The sequence below is a fragment of the Daphnia magna genome, linkage group LG7 (genome assembly GCF_020631705.1).
Source record: "Daphnia magna isolate NIES linkage group LG7, ASM2063170v1.1, whole genome shotgun sequence".
NCBI lineage: Eukaryota > Metazoa > Arthropoda > Branchiopoda > Diplostraca > Daphniidae > Daphnia > Daphnia magna.
The window spans coordinates 8,329,337-8,351,796 of NC_059188.1; the positions used below are offsets into that span (position 1 = coordinate 8,329,337).

General features: G+C 43.8%; 2 protein-coding genes across 3 annotated transcripts; both read left to right on the top strand.

Annotated features, from left to right (window-relative positions):
- Positions 1-432: 432 nt before the first annotated feature.
- LOC116927619 (lactosylceramide 4-alpha-galactosyltransferase) lies at positions 433-7,907 on the top strand. Of its 2 annotated transcripts, XM_045177191.1 has the most exons (4): positions 433-767; positions 5,796-6,332; positions 6,403-6,470; positions 6,537-7,907. In XM_045177191.1, exons 1-4 carry the CDS (start codon positions 635-637, stop codon positions 6,828-6,830), a joined length of 1,032 nt encoding a protein of 343 aa, XP_045033126.1. In that variant the 5' UTR covers positions 433-634; the 3' UTR covers positions 6,831-7,907. The 2 variants fall into 2 exon arrangements, with proteins under 2 accessions (XP_045033126.1, XP_032790539.1); XM_032934648.2 differs by having other exon boundaries at positions 440-767; positions 6,403-7,907.
- A 2,852-nt stretch (positions 7,908-10,759) lies between these two features.
- Positions 10,760-12,754, top strand: LOC123474540. The gene is made up of 2 exons (XM_045176754.1): positions 10,760-12,385; positions 12,737-12,754. The coding sequence occupies exons 1-2, from the start codon at positions 10,760-10,762 to the stop codon at positions 12,752-12,754; spliced, it is 1,644 nt and encodes a 547-aa protein (XP_045032689.1).
- The last annotated feature ends 9,706 nt before the right edge of the window (positions 12,755-22,460 follow it).

Here is a 22,460-nt window from a genome sequence, read left to right on the forward strand (position 1 = left end):
ACGCCACAAACGCACTTTTTCCTTCAAAAGATCTAAAGCCGCTCTAACGCCCGAGACTAAATGCACCCAATAGATGATTGCTGAAACCTATGGAAAACAAAAAATCGGAAGAGCGAAGAAGACTTATCACAATGTCATTATAGTAACGAAATATTTTGGCATCGCAAATTCATGTGCTATGCCTTGACTAGTTGACTAATAGAACAATGTAATGGATACTTGGATAGGGTTCGACCCCGATTATTAGATATTCGGCTTTTTACCGGTAGGTATTGACGTGACGGCTGAACCAATTTACAAAAAATATTAAAGAAAACACGCATTACGCGTGTCGCGCCAGTCCCTTCCGGTAGTGAACCAAGTCTCAGCTCTCAGGTAATCGGAGCAGAGCCCTACCATGGCCCTACTAATGGAGAAATGGACCTGTAGGAATAAGATGGACGTGCAAAGAAAATAGTGCCACTTCAAGTTCCATGGCAATGTCACTAGGAAAGACCCGTTATTCTATCTGGTACAGCTTGTAGCATTCTACGGTGAAACAAACCTTGTGAAATCTTCACAGTTTTAATAGAGCGAACTTGAATGTTGTGAGAAAACCCTTCAAGAAGACGACCTTTAAATCAAGGAGATCTGGATGCCTTTGAGAATGGTGTATAATAAAACGTTATCGCGTTCAACACGCAAGAAGTTACGAAAAATATTGGCTTTCGCCTTTCTTCTCTACTGCTTGGTTTATTGTGCCAACTCTTTCGATCGCTCGACAACAGGTATTTTGTCGTATTCCCTAGTTACATGTCGTCTGCTTCGTTGGCAAGGTAATTTTTTTCTTGGATCTAATTCTGAGAATCTGAGAGATTGCATTATGCTTAAGTGCCGGACGCGAAGACGGCAGAGTTTTAAGGGCGTTGCGTTTGATTCCGACCTGTTTTGAAAGTTTCAAAGGAAATGCAGTTAAGAGAGCACGGCACGAGTCAAAGCCTTTTTTACGGAAATGCGTAACAGAAATAATCCTGTAGTGAATTAGAAACATTCGACCTTGATTTTTTTTTCTCATCAGGCAACGTGTATACTGTATACGTTAGTACAGGGATCCGTTGTGGTAATACTGAGTAGAATTGTAACATTGTGAACGCATCCACGTTAGTCAGTACCACGACAACAAAAAAGTTTTACTCTTACGGCGCCTTAATGTCGGATCGCAAGAATTTGGGAAGAGCATCATTTTAGTACCATATGACAGTGAGTAAAAACAGAAATAAAAGAAAATCATACGTTTGAACGCTTAAGCTGTTTACATGAACAGAGCCCTGGGCGCTAAGCTACGGGCTACGGCCTTGAAAATAAGAATAAGTCCTCTAAATAAATGTTTGCAAATGTTCACAAAAAATTTTAAATTACATAACATTTTGAAATGGTATTGTTATTATTGGCATTAGCTTCCAATTGAAATTGAGTTAAATATTATACTTCGAAAATAAAAATACTGTTTCACGTACGACATACAACTAAAACGGTGCTTAATTTTACAGATGAAAAGTATTAGAATGGCAAACAAATTTCAAACAAGATGAAGCAATCTCTGAGGCATTTTTTGCCTCGAAAGAAATTTTTCTCATCAACATAGCATGTAGGAGAACGCCAACTTGACTCTTTGTAAATACTTCAGAAACCTAGATTTCCTTTTATTTTGGTTTTCAGAAATTGAATAAAATTTCTATTCCGCATACTTAAATTGCCGGTAGCCATATAGAACGGTAGCGGATGCTGAGTTGCGCAATCTCGCAATTATGCCAATCTCCTCCGGAGTTTTTTTAAACATCAGAGCAGAGTCATAGACCCCTGGTTGCTCCACTTTGGCTATTTTTCCTCTCAGAAAAGGGGTACCCTCTTGCGGGGATTACTATACAAAAAAACGAAAGTTTTGGGTCGGGGCATGGTCGGGGCGTATGGGTGATTTTCCGCCCGGTGGGACTGCCATCTGTTGAGAAATGAGTTTTTGTTTGTTTTCTGAGTGGAGTGAAACAACACACCCGCAAGAGGCGCTCCCACCGGGCGAAAAAGTACTCTTTCGGCCTGACCACCACGACCCAAAACCCCTGTTTTTTTTGTATAGTAATCCCCGCAAGAGGGTACCCCTTTTCTGAGAGGGAAAATAGCCAAAGTGGAGCAACCAGGGGTCTATGACTCTGATCAGAGGCTAGGGCTCGGCCCCGATCACATTCTAATCGGGGACACCGCTAAGCTTCCCCGATTAAAATGAATCGGGGAAGTTCGGTGCAGGGATTTCTTTTTTCGGCGCGGAACGGTGCTATAATCGGTGCTGCACCGATAGCACCGCTTCAGCCATAGGTGGTTAGTCTTACCAGTGACTTTGAGTTCTGATAGGCCAACGAGAATCACGTGACTAGGGTCACATTTTGTTCTTGTTGGCCGCAGGGCAACTGCCAATTTAGATCACTATTCATTGATAATCGGGGAAGGCATCAAGCACCGAAATCACCACACCGATAAAGATCATCCCCGCACTGGATCGACTAAAAAGCTCCCCGATTGGCGCGGGGCCGAGCGCTATCAGTAGGGTAGCGCTCGGCCCTGGCTGAAGCGGTACTATCGGTGCAGCACCGATTATTGCACCGTTGCGCACAATAAAAAAATCCCCGCACCGAACTTCCCCGATTCATTTTTAACGGTGAAGGTTAGTGGTGTTAGGGCTCAGCCCCGGTGCAAATATGGGTTGACCTTGACTTGCTAAAAACAGCAGATACTGCCGCGACACACATAAAAATCATTTGTTTCAGTATTTTTCCACCATCGTTCCAGCACCTTTCGATATTAAGCTCGTCAAGGTAAACCCATATTTGCACCGGGACCGACCCCTACTTGCATAGGGAAACAAATTTGAATTTTATTATTTAAATTTAGATAACGGCCATAGTTGTGTTTCATTTTACACGAGCTTGTTCTAGCCTACTAGGTGGTATTTGCAATGTTATAAAAAATATTTCATTAACCATTTTCATCCCAGTTAGGTTTTTAAATTAATAAAAAGGTCAGTGTTTACATCTGAAACCATCAGCTGATACCAGGTAGCTAACTGATTGCAGTGTTACAAATAGTGATTTATTCGATGTTAGAGATAAATATTTCCCTTTACGACATATTACCCATTCATAAACTTTCTCTTACAGTAAGTAAAAACTTTGTTGAAAAAATAAAAAATTTTGCGTGAAGGGCTTTAGGCTATTGCGTAAATTATTAACTAATTAAAATATTTTTTCTTCTTATTTTCAACTAGAGTTTTTATTAAAGAGAAACTTGAGAAATTAATAATGTCTATCTATAATGCTTGTCAACTCAAAAAAATATTCGTACACCCCAATATTTTAAAGCAAATAGAGCAAGTGACTGACGCGTACCCCCTACTGTTTTACGAGCGCACCTTCCAATTTTAAGAGAGAAATTGTGGCTGGCCTGTTTATCGCGAAACAAACATGGCTTCCAGCCGCAAAAGCTAATCTTAAAACACCAAGGTGCGCTCGTAAAACAATGATGGTTCTCGTCAGTCACTTGCTCTATTAGATTGATTGAGATTAAACCATAGATTCTTGCCTAACTAATTGCCTTAGCACTATAGGCCTAGCTACCACTTTCGATAAAATGTAATAGTGGAATAACAGAAAATGTTAGTCGCTTCGCAAATAACAAAATAAAACAAAAAGAACAAAAAAAGAATAACAAATAAATATTTCGAATATTAAAATTTTGGACTCCTAAACCGTCATTGACGGTTCACCAATAAAAATGATTGCGGGGCGCCCTGGTTTACCCAAAAAACCGACCCACCAGACCCGAAAATTTGTTCGAAATTCGATTCTTTAATACGAGATAAGCTTTGATGTAATGTTATTGTTGACCTGCGTCATCTATAACCTGTTACAGTTGGGAGGCATATGTTGGGTTCATATCAAAATTTTGTTAAAAAAAAAATTATTTTTTGGCGTAAATCTTATTTTACGGTAGCGTTCTTCTATTTTACCTATTTCCGTTAGGATCATAACTGCGCCCGTATGAGAATTTCAATGTATTAAGTATAACTATTGCGGATTTTTAATTTTTTAAATTAATTTTTTATTTTTTCATATTTTTTTGTATTTTTTGTATTTTTTTGCTTTAAAATTTTGGGGTGTATAAATATTTTTTCGAATTGACAAATGTCAACCCCCCGGCTGTCAGGGGTTTGCTGATGGTTTAAAATGTAAAGACTCATCTTGTATTAATTTTATATGGAGTGAGGATTTAGACCCCTTCGAAATAAGACCCCAGGGGGGGGGGGGGAAGGTCGACTTTAGACCCCCACGTTGCGACTCAAGACCTCCAACATAAAAAAAAATATTTTTATTTGTTAATTAATGGACAACGCAAAACCCCTAGCCCCCGACGCAAGGTCCCTGTGTCTTTTTTTATTTAATGTAATCCAGATTTAAGACCCCGTGCCTTAAAATGTCTTCATATATTACCGACTTTAAGTCCCTGTCCCCCGACACAATGTCCCTGTGTTTTTTGCCATTAAATATTATCCCGACTCAAGACCCCGTTTTCCAAAATGTGCCAACAATTCCTAACTTTAAACCCCAGACACAAGTCCCCGTAATTTTTGTAAACGAATTATTTTTCCGACCCAAGACCCCTTGCTTAATCATGTTATACTTATAGTAACATCGACTTGAAGTCCCCGATTAATAACCCAAAAATTGAAATAGGAAAAAAACAAAAACATTTGAAAGGCATACCACCTTCTCACATTGAATTAAGGAGAGCCTGATTCAACTGATGAATTTTAGAGTACCACCACCTCGTCTAAGAGTACCACAGCGGTAATTCAACTGGGCAGAAGAATTAACCTTATATATTTCGTTTGCAAAAATTACGGGGACTTGTGTCTGGGGTTTAAAGTTAGGAATTGTTGGCACGGTCGACCCCCCCTGGGGTCTTATGTCGAAGGGGTCTTAAGTCTACTTGCCATTTTATAACATAATTGGGATACAGATTGGTATTGAAATATGTTTTGAAACATTACCCTGTTTTAGCCTACTTTCTAATGTAAAATAAAGTCTAACTATGGCCATTTTCTAGATTTAAAGACTAAAATTCTAGTCTTTTCCTATGGCCGTAATGTTGAAAAAACTCCAGAGGGGATAGGCATGATTGCAAGAATGCGCAGCTCAGCATCCGCTAAAAGTCTATTGTCAGTGGACTGTGTGAAGAATTAAAATTAAAACTGAAAAATGTGGAAGCGGTTATCATCCTAAATCGATTGCCCGATTCTTCCCTATCTAGTTTACTGGTGGTTTTCGCGATTTTCGCATTATTGCTATACGTGACAGACAAGATGATAATGTTACATCTGTCCAACATTATCAAACCTGGCCTTGCACGAAGTAGATTTTCCTATTCAGCACAAAACAAAATTTCATAATCTCATCTGCAAGCATGAACATTAATTTGAAAGGGAACGCAGTCACACCCTAAATGGGTAGTACGCTGCCCCACACAGGAAGATGGTTTATTATGGTGATGCGTTATCGTGCGTGATCTCTCAAAAATGTGTTGGAAGCCAAAGTAGGCTAAATGGCAAGAAAAAAACAGTGAGAGTCTTTGATAAACCGAGTGTCAAATGGCATTCCCCTGGCATATTGCAGCAACGTACCTTTCAAATAATAATGTAATCATACTAACGTCTCGTGTAAATCGGTGTGAATCTGAGACTCAGTGTTTGAATGTGGTGTCATTTATAGGGAGTAGCCGTTTACTTCCTGGAGCAGACAATTTATGTCCCATTGAGTCTTCCGCGACGCGTTGGAAACGAAATGAAAAAGCTCAAAACATTTTCTTTTTGGAGACCTCCGGAGAGCGTTGTTTGACCGCCCGACAAGCTTGCAGCATCGAATCAACAGCGAGGTCCAATCCTTACGCTATGATCTCTGTACACATGGAAAACAGTGGGCCAACAAGACAAGCGAATGTGAGAAACGAACAAAGCAGCCAAAGAAGAAATTGTGCGATTACGAACAGACTCTTCGAGGAGTGGGAAAATAACGTCAAACTTGTTCGAGAAGATTTACTACAACATCTTAGGGATACACCGTTATGGCGTCTTCAGCAGCAAGGCCGATTGAATCAGTCAGTTCATCCGCTAACTCATCGAAGTGATGCCGTGCGAGTTGCTATGCTATGGAAATACGGTGGTGTTTACCTGGATTTGGATTGCCTTGTCTTCCGGCCTCTTTACTGTCTCAAGAATACCGTAGGACTCGTGGATTTTTTACCTGATTGTAATTATAATAACTATTATAGTGAGAGTTTTCAGTGATTTTTTTTTTCTTTCAACTTCGTTTAATTTAGGGGTTGAAAACGGTGTTATGGCATTTGAGGGCGGTCATCCGTTTCTTCAATTTCTAATGAAGTACATGGTATTTGCTTTCAAGCCTGAGGAATACATAAGTCTTGGTCCAGCTACGTTAACCGATTCCATCAAGTATTTTTGTGACAGAACCGAGTTTCCTGCAGAGAAAATTTTGACTTGCCGAAACAGTTCCATTATTCTTCAATCTCCACGAGCATTTTACGCAATCAACAATCGACGCCAGAATGCCTTTTACCATCCAGAAGCCGATCAGTCAGACTTCGAAGACTTGCGATTCAGTTATCTCTCACACGTCTACGACGCCGGTAACCGACCATCCGTCCCGGACAAATCTCTGTACGGCTTACTGGCCCGAGAATTCTGTCCTACTACTTACAGTATGGCTTTGGCAGACGGTGAATTTTAAAGTACAAAAAAAAAAATAATAATAATAAAATGAATAAATAAGAATAAAAAATAAATCATATCCAGATTTTTCTTCGCTCAAGTAGACTATTCAAACATGTTTTGTATTTATTTTTGTAAACCATTGACTGCGTGTTTATTTGTGTGCCTTTCCTGTTCCACTTGATCCCCATAACTGGGGTTGAATAAGATTTCACTGTTGTTTCGTTCTGGGTTACTTCCACTGGGTGAGAACACCATGATTGGCACTGAAACTACCACCAATTATTTATGCAAACACTGCCAAGCGACACACCACACCACCCTATGTGACAAAAAGGTGACAAGATTTGCACAGCAGACCGCAAATGGAAACAATGCCCCAACGAACGTCATGGCACCTGTCTCCAGTGCAAACACCTACGGCGATCTCGTGATGAAAACGGCAACGGTGATGGGGGTAGGCTCCAATGGCAAAGAAACCAAGGCCATATTATTTATTGATGATGGCAGCCATAGATCTTGGGTAACCAGATCTATTTCCAAATTGCTGAATTTGAAGGCAGTGGCCGGCGAGAAGAGTCTTCAAACAAAGAAAGCCCATCCAGTTCGGCAAATAAACGCAGTTGAATGGGGGTTTCGGGGCACTTGGAAGGGAGCTCCACTCGTCAAAATAACCGCCCTGGAAACGGACTACATTGGAGACACTGGACCTTACCCCCACACGGCATTTGCAAGGAAATTGTGGTTGGAAGATGAGAAAATGGCTGGTGTTCCGGCGAAGAATTAAATTGTTTTATTTTGTATAAGGGCCGCTAGAGGCCAACTTTGGGTTGTGCCTAGTACGCTTCATTTGTTTGTTTGTCCCGCGTTTACCCTTACCCAAAGCCTTTGTTTTGTCCCTATTTAACCCCGCGTGCATTGCATGTGGCCGATGTGGGTCTCTGATTTTGTTGGCGTCTCTCCACACATAAGGTGTGATCTCTTTAGCTACACTCCCCACACATAAGGTGTGATTCTCAAGTAGGCCTTACAACCCTACTCTGTATCCCCGAGATCGGTTTAATACACCCTTAAGGGATACCCCCCCTCGAGTCTACGAAGTTTTCCTCTATTGAATTGAGCTCCCGAACATTTTGGTCCTTCGAACCGGAGCTATTCAACCGACTGTCTTCAATCCATTGATTCTTCAAGCTAAGAACGAAGTCAGTAAGCCATAGAGAAGTTTTGGTGCACCTGTAAGTTCTTGTGTACCTGCAACTCTATCGGAAACTTAGAAGACCCGAGGGTTCTCGACTAACATAAGGCTAGTCACCGGATCATCAGCATCGTGCCACGTGACCCAGTCTACCGAACCAAGTACACCAAGGTACATCGTTCCGTTTTCTACAAGGTCTACACAGCAGCAGCCATGGATGATCTAACCAACAACACAGCAGCAAGAATAGCAGCGACAGCGAGATCGCAATCAGTAAGTCCCTCTATCCCGGTAGCAGCCCCAGTGTTAGAGGAAGCAGCCCAAGCAGTCGCGATAGATTCCACCAGTGCAGCCATGGCGCAGTGGACACGCCTGCGAACTACTACAAGGCGTCAGATTACGAACACGTGCAGCCAAATCGCCACAGCCATTAGAAGAGGTGACCCAGGAGACAGTGTTCAAACCCTTGCAGAGTACGCGCAGGAATTGTTGAGAACCGCTAGTGATCTCAACAACAGACTGCTTGAAGAAGCTGGCCTAGACGAATTCGATCGGCAGCACGAGGCACATACTAGGTATGTTCAGCAGGTTAAGGCCGTGGAAGCAGAGCTTCAACGTTACCTTACCCCCCGTGCACATCCACCATCAGTTCGAAATGGCCATCCCGCCATTGTACCCTCTGTATACAGTAGCCGGCAGTCGTCAGCAGTGCATCCCGAAGCCGACAGACCACAATCCCACACAGAAGCCCAACAGAGAGTCCTTGCAGCGCAACAGGACCTCCAGGAAGCAGAAAGGGCTCTACAGTCACTAAGGTTAGAAGACAATGACTTAGAATATCGGTCATTGCCAGGTGTAGTCGAACTCGACGCAGTTAATCGCTGGTGCCAAGACAACAGAAGATGGGGAGCAGTAGGAGAAGCGAGCCTACAGGAAGAAGCTCCAGACGATTGGATTGATATGTATCGTGCCGGTCGATTACGACCCCTTCCGCGAGTAGAAGCAGGACCTCATTCGTCAATTCGAGCTGAGTTACCTGATTACAGTGGAAAGGCTCTAGATTGGTGCGCATGGATCGATTTGTTCCGGGCGTTGGTACACGACACATCCAAGGCCGCCGGCGAGAAATTTGCGATTTTGAGGAGACATCTCCAAGGTGACTGTCTAGACGTTGTATACGGTCTAGGGGGGGGGGAGAAGCTGCTTACATTCAAGCATTGGTCAGGCTTAAGGACAGTTTTGGCAGACGTGACGTAATGCGAGCAGCGCATATTCAAGCGTTAGAGAAACTGGAGTTCCAGAAGAACGATCCTGCTTCCTTCAAGCGTTATGCGGAAAAGGTCCGCACACACTTGTTCGATCTCACTAGAATAGGCGAATTCGCCGCAGCAGACATCATTGAAAGAATCTGTCTCAAGCTACAGCTAGCTGATCGCTTAGCTTGGAATACGGATAGAGGAAGTGGACTTGAAAGGCGAAGCCTCGACCAGTTTGGTTCTTGGCTTTGCAACCGGGCCGCCGCGTATCAAAACGCATACAGCATTGCGGCAGACCAAACAAGTGGAGTGCCGGGTAAAGCTCGTGACAGACAGCATACCCGCACCAACCAGGTTCAGGGTGAAACAAGAGGAAGAGACAATCGTCAGCCCAACAGTAGCTATTGCTTCAATTGCGAAGGCTCCCACAAGTTGGAAGATTGCCCGTCGTTTAAGGGTCTTACGGCTAGAGATAAGCTGTCGTTTTGTACCCGACGTCGGTTATGTTTCAATTGCCTGAAATCTGGACATTCTGCTAGAGATTGCAGAATGAAGAAATCGTGTTCGGTCCCTAACTGTAATCGCACACACCATGCACTGCTTCATTACCAGCCGGATGACGCGGACGAATCGGTTCGCCCCGCTACAGCCCGCACCAACCTAGCAAAGGGGAAGAAAGCAGCTGTAGGAATGATCCAACTGGATGTTCTGGATGCAGAGGGAAACCTTGTGAAAGCCAATGTATTTCTGGATGAAGGTAGCGACAGTACGCTTTTCCGAGACGGATTTATTCGCCGACTTGGACTGAAAGGTGTTCCGCAGACTCTCGCCGTTGATGGCGCTGGTGGAGTTTTGAGAAAATATACTTCGCGTCGTATTCAACTCCGAGTTCGGCTACCCACAGGCGAATTCGCCACTCTTCAAGGTTCGACTATGCCTACTGTGGCCAGTCCGGTTCCACTTACAGATTGGAACACCTTAAAGAAGCGTTGGAGACATTTAGCAGACCTGCCATTAGAAAGCAATGGCGGGAGAGTAGACATCCTTCTCGGAATAGATCAGGCCTATTTGACAACGGCCATCGAATCTCGTTTCGGACAAGAAGACGAACCTACTGCTATTCGTACCCGCCTTGGATGGGTCGTAAGAGGAGTAATTGGGAATACATTCAGAAATCTTATGGCGAGAACGCACGCAGTGTTCACCAGCATGAAAGAGGAAGGCGACGCACTAGCGCAGCAGATGAAACGATTTTGCGACACAGAAGAATTCGGGACGGAGCACAAGACAGATGGCGTTTCCGAAGACGATAGACAAGCTATCGATATTTTAGAAAGCGGAACGCGAAAATTGGCCGTCGGCTATGAAACACCCATCACCTAGAAGGTTGGGGAGCCAGACCTGCCAAACAATCGGCATTTGGCCGAAAGAAGATTGGCTACCCTGCTGCACCGGTTCAACGAAGAACCCGATTTCGGGCAGGAGTATAGAAAAGCCATGGAAAAGAACTTCGAAAAGGGCTATGCAATTGTGTTGGCACCCGCCGACTACGGCCCACCGGAGTATTATCTCGCTCACCACGGAGTGAGAAAAGGTCCGAAGCTACGCGTTGTGTTTGACGCTGCAGCACCGTTCAAGGGAAAGTGCTTGAACGACAGTATTCTCAGTGGTCCGGCTTTACAAACCCCATTGCCATCTGTCATCTTGAAATTTCGGGAAGGCGAAATCGCATGGGCAGCTGACATAGAAGCCATGTTTAGCAGAATACGACTGAGACCAGAAGACGCACGGTACTTTAGGTTTCTTTGGAAAAGAAACGGGGAGGAGAAAGTGTGCGTGTGTGAGATGAAGCGGCTACCATTCGGCGCTACCTGTTCGCCATTCATTGCGATCAGTACCACGCGAAAAATTGCTGCTGATCTCAGCGATGACCCGAAAGTCATCGAGGCAATCAACACAAGGATGTACGTTGACGATTACCTCAGCTCCGCCAAAACACTGGAGGAAGGTATTCAAGAAGCAGTAGGCGTTAAAGAAACCCTAGCAAAAGGAGACATGCACCTTCAAAGCTGGATCTCCAATTCCGCAGCTTTTGTGAAAATCTTAGCACCTACAAGTAAAGGTGTTAGTCAAAGCCCAGCCGAGCTTCCATTAAGCAAGGACGACTCTGAGAAAGTCCTTGGTGTTTACTGGAACCCGAATTCGGATACGCTTAAATTCAGAGTGAGTGGGCTAGAAGAAATCACCTACACACGGGTTGGAATTGCAAGTAAGGTTGCGAGTTTGTTCGATCCGCAAGGGATGGCAGCTCCCCTTATTGTTAAAGCCAAGATCAAGTTAAGGGAGCTCGGAACAAAAGGGCTTCAGTGGAACGATCTCGTCAGCAGCGACGACCGTGATTGGTGGGAAGAATGGTTTAGCGTCCTACAGCAGCTCAACGACATCGACATTCCACGCTGTTTATTCCCAGATGAAGAGAATATCACCCGATCGGAACTCCACGCATTTGGAGACGCATCGGAAGAAGCGTACGCTGCAGTTATCTACATTCGGAATGTGTGCTCTGATGGTCGAGTACTAGTACGACACGTGCGGGCGTCAACAAAATTGGCACCGAAAAGAAGCATTTCCGTGCCAAAGTTGGAGTTAAATGCTGCTCTGCAAGCAGCCCGTCTCGCACGCTCAGTGATCGGAGCATTCACAAGGATTCCGCACCGTCGGTATTTCTGGACCGACAGCAGCACCATAAGAAATTGGATTCGAGCAACCGCGTCCAAATATCAGATGTTTGTCAGTCATCGGGTTGGAGAAATCCAAACACTGACTCAACCAGACGAATGGCGTTTTGTGCCGGGCAAGATGAACACAGCCGATATCGCAACTCGTTCAGCCATTGAAGAGGAAGCCCTTCCATCGCGCTGGTGGGACGGACCGAAATTCCTACAAGACGACGAAGAAACATGGCCAGCAGATTTGCCATGGATTGCCGTGGTTGAAGAGATACGGCCGGTGCGATCACATCAAGCCACCGTTACTACTTCAACGTTCGATTGGGAAAGTGTCAAGATCGGTGTAGAAGACATTCCGGACTTAGTAAGACTGGAAAAGGTGTTCTACGATCTCGTAAAAAGATGTCAATCGGAGGTGTATAGCGAAGAAATTCGTCGTTTGTGTTGTGTTTTTTTTCTCGATACAACCCAAATGCGCGTTGCCAAACCAGATTTGAGTTGCTTAAACCCACTCCCTTCCTTTCACCAAATGTCTCCCTCACTTCGTCTGCTAGAACTCTAGCTAGCCTTCTTCTTCTTTGTGATACCTGACAGGAGATAGTCATCCGACTTATTACCAGGTTTTGATAGCTTTAAGTCAAACAAATATTTTCTGTTCTGTGTGGAGGTACATACATGTTTATGAGTTAATAAATTATTGCAAACGTGTTCTTATTTCTAATTGTAGAATTTATAATCACAACAGGTTATGGGCCCAGATTAACGTAGCTTTAAACTACAATGGCCGAACACGTTGCACAAGACTTTAATTCTTTGAGAGCAGTTTCTCACGTGCCAAAATTCGATGGCACAAATCATCGAGAATGGAACTATGAGATACACTTATGCTTCCAGGCCATGGAAGTTGATTGTGTTGTGTTGGGAACAGAATTATGTCCAGCGGAGGTAACAAACTTTTAATTTATCACTCAACTACTCTCTGGTTACAGAACGTGTTGAAAAGTTTGCCTTATGGCACATGTTGAGTGTCAATTGCCTTATGGTTAGTATCGTACTGAACATGCTTGCCCTATGGCACATGCAACTGTCAAATGCAACATTCTATTCCCTATAACTTTAGTCAAATCTTTAAACTTAATCGTAGTCATAGATGTTGTAAATTCTGCTTCCCACATTCACAGACCCATCTAACCATACATCATGCTAAATGTTCATGATCCGAATGCCATCTGTGAATATTTCCAAACTTTTTTTCTCTTTTATCTCTAAAGTCAAGCAAGACTCTTATTTCAAAGGGCATTTCTCACTTTACTAGTTACTGGCTCGAATCCCTACCTTTGAAAACACAGTCTCATCAGCCCTAACGCTGAGAATCATTCATGATGCAATGCTCGTTGATTCATTTCGTGTCCTATGACAACATTATGCGATAACCTGTGACAATTCAAACAGCCTCATAATTTCTTTTCCTCCTAACAGGAACGCAATGAAGAAAACCTACTTTTGAACGAGGCAGCCATACGACAATGGACACGAAAGGACGTCTTAGCTCGAAACTGCATCATGGCAACTATAACTAAGGAAATGAAGGAAAACGTGTATATATGCGTTAATGGAACTCAAATGTGGACAAAGCTGAACCAGCAGTATCAACTGCAAACAGAAGAGCATCTACACCTACTCTGGCAGAACTATTACGATTTTAACTACACGACTGGTATAATAATATATACTATAAACTAAATTGATAAAAACTAATCATATATTCAATCTTCAAACCTTTTTAAGGCGACGACATGAGGACTCACATCCAAAAGCTTTCAAACGTGGCCGATAAGCTCAGAGAGCGGGACCAACCACTCAGCAACATCCAACTGGTTTCAAAAGCCTTAGCCACTCTTCCGGAAACCTTTCGCATCGTGAGATCTGTATGGGCTAGCGTTCCAGCCTCAGATCGCACTCTTGACCATCTTCTTCAGCGACTTCTTACTGAAGAAAATGTCGTTAAGTCCTATCAAAAGATCGGTAACGTGACTGAAGGAGCTTTTGTCGCAAGTGAAGGAGCAAATGGGGGATACACCTCCGGTCGCGGCGGATATCCTGGTGTTCGTGGAAGAGGAAAGAAACATTTTGGAGTTCGAGGAGGATTTGTAGACAAGCGATCGAGACAACAATACAGAGCTGATCAAGACTCACGCCCAAAATGTGAATATTGTACGAAACCAGGCCACCAAGAGAAAGATTGCTACTCAAAGCATGGCTACCCAGACGTCGGGGGTAGAGGCAAAACATCGACTGGACTCCTCTCGTTATCCAAACCTGATCCTAGAAGCATATTTGCTTTCTTTGCTGATTCAGGCGCTACCAGACATATGTCGGACCAGAGAAACTTCTTTACAGACTTCAAACCAATTGAAATTGGTAGCTGGTCTGTGTCTGGTAACAATTTTATTTTTTTTTATTTATTTATTTTTTTTTTTTACAAAATTTTACGACTTTACTTAAATCCTTTTTTCTTATTCAGGAATAGGAAACAGTAAACTGGACGTAAGGGGCACAGGCAGTATTAACGTCACAATTGTGATGAATCAAATGAAAACCTCAAACACACTGATGGAGGTACTCTACATACCAGGGCTTGGCGTGAATCTGTTTTCCATCGGAGCCGCAACTGCCAACGGATTAGTAGCACACTTTGAGCAAAACAAGGTACCACCGAAACATATACATACACCTATAACGTATATGCTCACTTAAATTTCTCATTTAAGGTATCGTTCATGAGAGGAGAAGATATAGTTCTCACCGGAGAAAGAAAAGATGACACCCTTTACCATCTTGATCTCGAACCCGATATCCAAACGACTCGAAAAGATATACGAAGAAACGCTGAACTCTCCCTCTATAGCGCACATGGCGCCGACATCCGAGCATCACTCATCACATGGCATAAGCGCCTAGGCCACCTTGGCTATCAAATGCTCCTGAAGATGCTGCGACAAGATCTGGCCGTTGGTCTTAACATCGATGGTGACTGTGAAATCCCGGCATCACTCTGTTCTGGTTGTGAGACAGGAAAGTTTACAAGAGTCTCGCTCAAAGAAGGCCGCCAGAGAGCTGGCAGGATAGGTGAACTCACTCACTCCGATGTCTGGGGCCCCATCGCGTCCCCAAGTCTGGGAGGAGCAAGCTATTACGTCACTTTTAAAGACGATTTTAGTGGTCATCTAACGGTCTACTTCATGAAAAGAAAATCTGAAGTACCCTCACTAATCCGACTCTACCATGCAACGCTTCTCAACGAAACAGGAAATTACATGCTCACTCTCAGGACAGATAATGGGCGAGGAGAATACGTAAACAACGAGAACGACGCTTGGTTTAAAGAAAAGGGGATTCGTCACGAAACAAGTGCCCCGTATACACCTGAACAAAATGGTACAGCGGAACGTACCAACAGGACCTTGCTGGACATCGTCCGATGTATGTTAATTTCCAGTGGACTACCCTCATCTCTTTGGGCAGAAGCTGTCTCATACGCTACCTACATCCGAAACAGAGTTCTTTCAAGAACTGGTGAGCTCACTCCTTACAACTACTGGAACGGCAAGAAACCTGATTTGTCAAAAATCCGAATCTTCGGTTCAAGAGCGTTCATAAGAGACCCATTAGTATCATCAAAACTGGAAGCACGTAGCCAAGAAGGAGTCTTCGTTGGACGCTGCATCACTCAAAACGCTTTTCGCATCTACATTCCTTCTAGCAAAAAGATTCTCGTTAGCAAAGACGTTAAGGTGGACGAAACTATGGTCTACCATGACATGAAGAAACAATCGGTGAGTACTTTTCTTTAAAACTCACAAACAAAAACGAAACTGAACTAAAGGATTCCATTTCTCTTAGAAGGAGCCACAAACGGATGAGCCCGTTTTTCAGGAATCCGACCTCAACGAAGCTTCCACCGATATCAATATTCCTCAAGAAATTTCAAGGCCACTTAATGATGCAATGTTAGAGGACGGGATAATCAACAATGAAGCTATAGACGAAAAAATCGTCCATGACGCATCTCCTAACGCAATCAACGCAAGTCCTCGCGTTGACACAGATCGTCCAGTTTACAACGAGAGAACCCGTCAATCTGCTCGCCGTCCAAAATTTTCTGATCGATACCTCCAGTATAGGCAATCAATAGCCAAACAAGGTACAAACACGCCCATCGACACAAAAACAAAACATCAGTTATAACCTTCATTTATTTTTTTTTTTTAGCAATTCTCTTTGGCATACCTGCAAAAACGCCTAATCCAAGCACGAAGTCTCGACCAACAGAGCCTAGCAGTTATCTTGAGGCCATTTCCTGTGCCGACTCAGAATTCTGGATTCCAGCGATTATTGAAGAGTATGAGTCACTCATCCAAAATAATACATGGAATTTATGTCAGCTACCACCAGGCCGCAAAGCAATCCAAGGAAAATGGGTGCTGAAGTACAAACCAGGATTCAAAAACACGCCTCCAAGATACAAGGCCCGCTTTGTTATTAAAGGATATTCGCAAATACCAGGGCTCGATTACACTGATACCTACGCTCCAGTAGCCAAACACTATTCTCTTCGCGTGATCATGGCCATTGCTGCTACGAGGGATTTAGAAATGGTCCAACTGGACGTCAAGACTGCCTTCCTTTACGGCACCCTAGACGAAGAAATCTACATGCAACAACCCGAGGGCTTCATCGTTCCAGGAAGGGAAGGAGAAGTCTGCCGTCTCATCAAAAGCCTCTATGGTCTGAAACAGGCTTCCAGAGTATGGAACATCAAATTCAACGAATTCCTCATCCTTTTGGACTAACAAGAAGCATAGCTGACCCATGCGTGTATTATCGTCATCTTCGTAAAGGGGAGGTGGATGAAGAAATAACTATTTTCATCCTTTACGTAGACGACGGACTCATTCTCAGCAGCACCAAGGCAGTCCTCGATGAGATGATGGAATTTCTTGGCAAGGAATTTGACGTTCGTTCTATTCCACCCGATCGATTCATCGGAATCGACATCAACCGCAACAGAATCCAACGCACAATTCATCTCTCACAGCCAGACTACGTCAAGACTGTACTCGAGAGATTCAATATGAGCAACTGTTCCACTCTCTCTGTTCCAGCTGATCCATGCGCCAAGCTCACGCCACAGATGTGCCCACAAAATGAAGAGGAGAAGAAAGAAATGGCCAACATACCCTTCATGGAATGCATTGGCTCGGTGATGCACCTCACCCACTTGACACGACCAGACATCGCCTACGCCGTTGGCCAAGTCTCGAGATACTCGCAAAGCCCAGGACAAGAACACTGGAAAGCTCTCAAGCGCATCCTCGCTTATCTACGCAAAACCTTAAACTTCGGCCTCCTATTTGGAGGTGGCGACGACGAATTGTACGGCTACTGTGACGCGGATTACGCTGGAGACCTGGGAAATAGGAGATCAACATCCGGAGCCGTATTCACACTACACAACGGTCCAGTTTCATGGTTCAGCCGCCGCCAGTCATGCGTCGCTCTATCAACCACTGAATCGGAATTCATCTCTGCGGCGGAAGGGGCGAAAGAAGCCATATGGCTCAAGCGCTTTCACTCTGAATTAGGAGCTCGCATCTCAGCCATGCCACTAAGATGTGACAACCAGGGCGCCATCGCCCTCATTCACGATCCTGTGTTCCATCAGCGAACAAAGCACATTGACGTGCGTTTCTTCTTTGTGCGGGAGGCGCAAGAACAAAAGAAGGTTGACATCTCCTACATCGAAAGCGAAAATCAACTGGCGGATATATTTACCAAGGTGTTGGCTGCTCCAAGATTTGAAAAATTGCGTGGAAGATTGAACATTTGTGAGTTACCAGAATAGAGCTCTCGACTTTAGGGACGTGTAGTATTTAATTTCTCTTTCGCGTTTATTATTTTTTTTTGCGCATTTGTCTTGAGGGACGTGTTGTGTTTTTTTTCTCGATACAACCCAAATGCGCGTTGCCAAACCAGATTTGAGTTGCTTAAACCCACTCCCTTCCTTTCACCAAATGTCTCCCTCACTTCGTCTGCTAGAACTCTAGCTAGCCTTCTTCTTCTTTGTGATACCTGACAGGAGATAGTCATCCGACTTATTACCAGGTTTTGATAGCTTTAAGTCAAACAAATATTTTCTGTTCTGTGTGGAGGTACATACATGTTTATGAGTTAATAAATTATTGCAAACGTGTTCTTATTTCTAATTGTAGAATTTATAATCACAACAGTTTGAAGAAAGGAAAATGGCTTCAGCCTAACTCAAGTTTACTCTCTCTTTGTCCCGTTCTCGGAAAAGATGGACTTTTGAGACTAGGAGGACGAGCCGGGCGAGCTAAGTTGCCCTATGAAGAATTGCACCCGCCATTGCTGCCTGCGCAGCATAGTTTTACGAAGACTATCGTTCGAGCGTTCCACGTATTGCTTAAGCACGTTGGAACAGACTACCAGATCAGCTACATAAGGCAGCATTTCTGGATACCAGGAGGCCGGGAACTAGTCAAAAGGATTAGACACGAGTGTGAAAAGTGCAAACGAGAACGTGCCAAGCCAGGCGAACAACTTATGGCTGAACTACCGGATTCGCGTCTCGAATCTGGCTCAGCTCCATTCACTCGAACAGCCTGTGATCTGTTTGGGCCATTGGAAGTAGGACTTTCGCGAAATCGCACAGCAAAGCGATGGGCCGTTTTGTATACCTGTCTCGTTACCCGTGCCGTCTATGTGGATCTCGTGAACTCACTCTCATCAGACGATTTCCTTCTTAGCCTTCGGCGTTTTATCGGACTTTACGGCAAACCTCGCGTCATGCATTCCGACAACGGCACAAACTTTGTCGGTGCTGAACACGAGCTGAAAGAAGAAGCCGAAAAAATGTATGCCGATGAGAAAGTAGCCGAGTTCCTGAATTTGAAAAGGATTGACTGGAGATTCCAGCCACCCAGAACACCACATTTTGGTGGAGCGCACGAGTCGCTTGTAAGATCGGCAAAAAAGGCGCTTTATACCGCTCTTGACTTGGAGAGTAAGAAGCTACGACATCCAGCGGAAGACACACTCCGCACTCTCCTATATGAAGTAGCCGGTTTATTAAATGGTCGTCCCCTCACTGCAGCCAGTACAGATCCGAATGACTTCCGTCCGTTAACTCCTAACGATTTTCTAAATCGTCCGAGTTCGGCCGACCCACCAGCTGGGACATTCGACGACGCACTGCCCCGTGAGCATTATAGGTACGTCCAGAGAATGGCCAATCTATTCTGGGATCTTTGGAAGAAAGTTTATCTCCAGTCACTTGCCGGAAGAAAGAAGTGGAAATCCCCTCTGCCCAACTTTAAAGTCGGGGATGTTGTGTTGGAGATCGACAAGAGCCTACGACGCGGACAATGGAATATCGGCAGGATTGCGAAGGTATTCCCAGGGCCAGACGGCCTAGTTCGTTTCGTAGATGTGCAGCTGGAAAGAGGACTTTTCCGTCGTGGAATCGACACTCTCACGCTATTAGAAGTTAGCTCAGCAGGCGATGTCGTCCCAGACATACCCGCTTCGGGGGAGGATGTTCCGGCGAAGAATTAAATTGTTTTATTTTGTATAAGGGCCGCTAGAGGCCAACTTTGGGTTGTGCCTAGTACGCTTCATTTGTTTGTTTGTCCCGCGTTTACCCTTACCCAAAGCCTTTGTTTTGTCCCTATTTAACCCCGCGTGCATTGCATGCGGGTCTCTGATTTTGTTGGCGTCTCTCCACACATAAGGCGTGATCTCTTTAGCTACACTCCCCACACATAAGGTGTGACTATCAAGTAGGCCTTACAACCCTACTCTGTATCCCCGAGATCGGTTTAATACACCCTTAAGGGATACCCCCCCTCGAGTCTACGAAGTTTTCCTCTATTGAATGGAGCTCCCGAACAGCTGGCGACAGGTTTGAAGCCAACAGTAAGGAAAAAGAAGTCGGCATTTTAATCGGAGTCGACCAAATGTTCGAGATCATTCCTAACGAACCGGCTATCCAAAGTCCGTGCGCCCTTAGAGCATACAACACGAAGCTAGGTCGCATGATAGCTGGATCTTCGAAGGGAAAAAAATCGAAAAAAGGAAAGGTGATAATCCAGCAAATGCTACAATGCAGTAGCTTTTCTTATTATCAGACAATATCATCGTACGCAGCCGGATGTCTTGATTCAGAATTTTATTTTACGAATCCCTCCGAAGATATGGATGAAATGGAAGCCGGTAAGGAGGCCAAAGAATTTTCGCCCGCCCAGCCATGGCCTATGGCAGAAATTTTAAGCCATGAGCTCAACCATACCTCCAAAAGCAAAAAGGACCAAAAAACGGAAAATCGTGAAAGAAGAATTGAAAAGGCAAACGAACTTTGATCTATCCCTGTTCTGGAAGCTGGAACACTTCGCCATCTTAGATAATTGTGATGCAGGGGATCCAGAAGACGCTCTCAGCTCCTTTAGCGACAAAATCACCCGTCAAGAAGATGGGCGATACTGCACCCCAATCCCGTGAAAGGGGGTGAAAGGACAAGTGGAGGTTAAAAACAATTTTCTGATGGCGAAAGGAAGACTGAAGAGTCTATTAAAAAGCCTCAAAAGAACACCAGAGCTTCTCTCGGCCTATCATAAGGAAATCGACCAGCTACGAGTCCATAACTTCGTAGAGGAGGCAGACCTAAGCTACGAAGGACTCCACACCTATCTGCCATACCATCTTGTTATTAAACAGGAAAAAAAACTACAAAAATTCGACCGGTATTCGATGGGGCGGAAAAATCGAAGTATGGCCCAGGCCTCAACGATGTCTTGGAAACCGGCCCGAATCTTAATCCTGATCTGCTAGCCGTTTTAATGCGTTTCCGTTTACATAGAATCGCATAGATAGCAAATATTTAAAAAGCCTTCTTAAACATCGCCTTGTATCCAGAAGACGCAGAAGCTGTCAGATTTCTGTGAATCACGGAGTCAGAAACAGTGAACTCACCTCTAGTGGCCAACAAGTAGAAACGAGTCCCATTTGGGCTGTGCTCCAGCCTATTTTTGCTGAGAGTTACCCTGGAAAAGCACCTAGACGGCATCACCCTATCAACCCACAGTAAGACAGCTCAAGGAGAAAATTTATGTTGACGACTACCTTGGGGTGGGTTTTCGAGTTTCCGGGGTAATCGTGGGAACCCCACATTTTTCAAACTTCCATCATCATGAACAAATGTTCAATAAGCAGAAAGAAAGTGCTACTAGCACCAAGCCTAAAATCCGCAACATTAATAAGCTTAAATTTATTTTTAATTTTTGTTTAAAACCAAACTGTTTTACAAACTATCCGTCCAGGCGATTACCAATGTCAAAGGTTCCAATCGTGATCGGCCAAAACTTTTTTAGCTTCAATTTTCGATTTGACTCCATTTTTAGGTTCCCTGGATGTTTGCGATGCAGAGAATGTGCTTTTTATATTTTTTTGTCGCTTGCAAACTAATTTAAACGAGAGTTGAAAGATAAAAGATACGTCCTCGTCCTTTCACGGGTGCAGCACATACTGCCGCTGTCTGTTCTGTCAGTTACATAATTAAATCAAAACATTTCCCCGGAATAAATAATAAATCCCGGAATAATGATAATTTCATTTTATTTCAAATTATTGTTATTTTTTATTATGCTATCGGGGCTCTGTCATTTTCAAGTTAAGTCCGCGGGGCAGCGCGAATAGCTCGTCGTTTCGGGGTGACAAACAGCAAATATACTTGCTGGGTTTTAAATGGGGCGGGTTTTCGAGTTTTCGGGGTAATCGCGGGATCCCCGCATATTTCAAACTTACATCATCATGAACAAATGTTCAATAAGCAGAAAGAAAGTGCCACCAGCACCAAGTCTAAAATCCACAACATTAATAAGATTAAATTTATTTTTCATTTTTATTAAAAACCAAATTAATTTACAAACTAGAAAATAAAACTCACGTGGGACCCAAAGAAATGGACCTGTCAATGTATAAACAGGTTTTGCTACATTAAAGGCGTTGTAGAAGGAACTTTAAAAGTCTTTCGAAATCAAATTAAGTTGGGCGCTCATAGCCTAGTGGTTATGGCATCTGTTGATCATCAATGACCCTAGATGAGGCTTAGAGGGATTGAAGTAATGAACATGGAAACATGGGACATGGAACCTGAAATTGGGGCGCGAGTCTACGGTCGATAATCAACTTTTGCCAAATAAACATCATTTGAAAAATTAAATAAAACAATACAAACAGCAAAATTTAAAATTAGTAATTAGACGTTATTATGTTATTAATAATTAACAATGGCTTCCGGTGAGTTGCAACATGATATCCGTCCAGGTCCAATGTCAAAGGTTCGAATCGTGATCCACCAAAAACTTTTTTTAACTTCAATTTTCAATTTGACT

Bases quoted from the DNA above. Each gene is read 5' to 3' on its own strand.
- LOC123474540 (XM_045176754.1), top strand. From the start codon at position 10,760: ATGGAAAAGAACTTCGAAAAGGGCTATGCAATTGTGTTGGCACCCGCC.
- LOC116927619 (XM_032934648.2), top strand. From the start codon at position 635: ATGCCTTTGAGAATGGTGTATAATAAAACGTTATCGCGTTCAACACGC. The intron at 768-5,795 runs GTATTTTGTCGT...TGTCATTTATAG, and splicing joins TTTCGATCGCTCGACAACAG to GGAGTAGCCGTTTACTTCCT. The intron at 6,333-6,402 runs GTAATTATAATA...CGTTTAATTTAG, and splicing joins CGTGGATTTTTTACCTGATT to GGGTTGAAAACGGTGTTATG.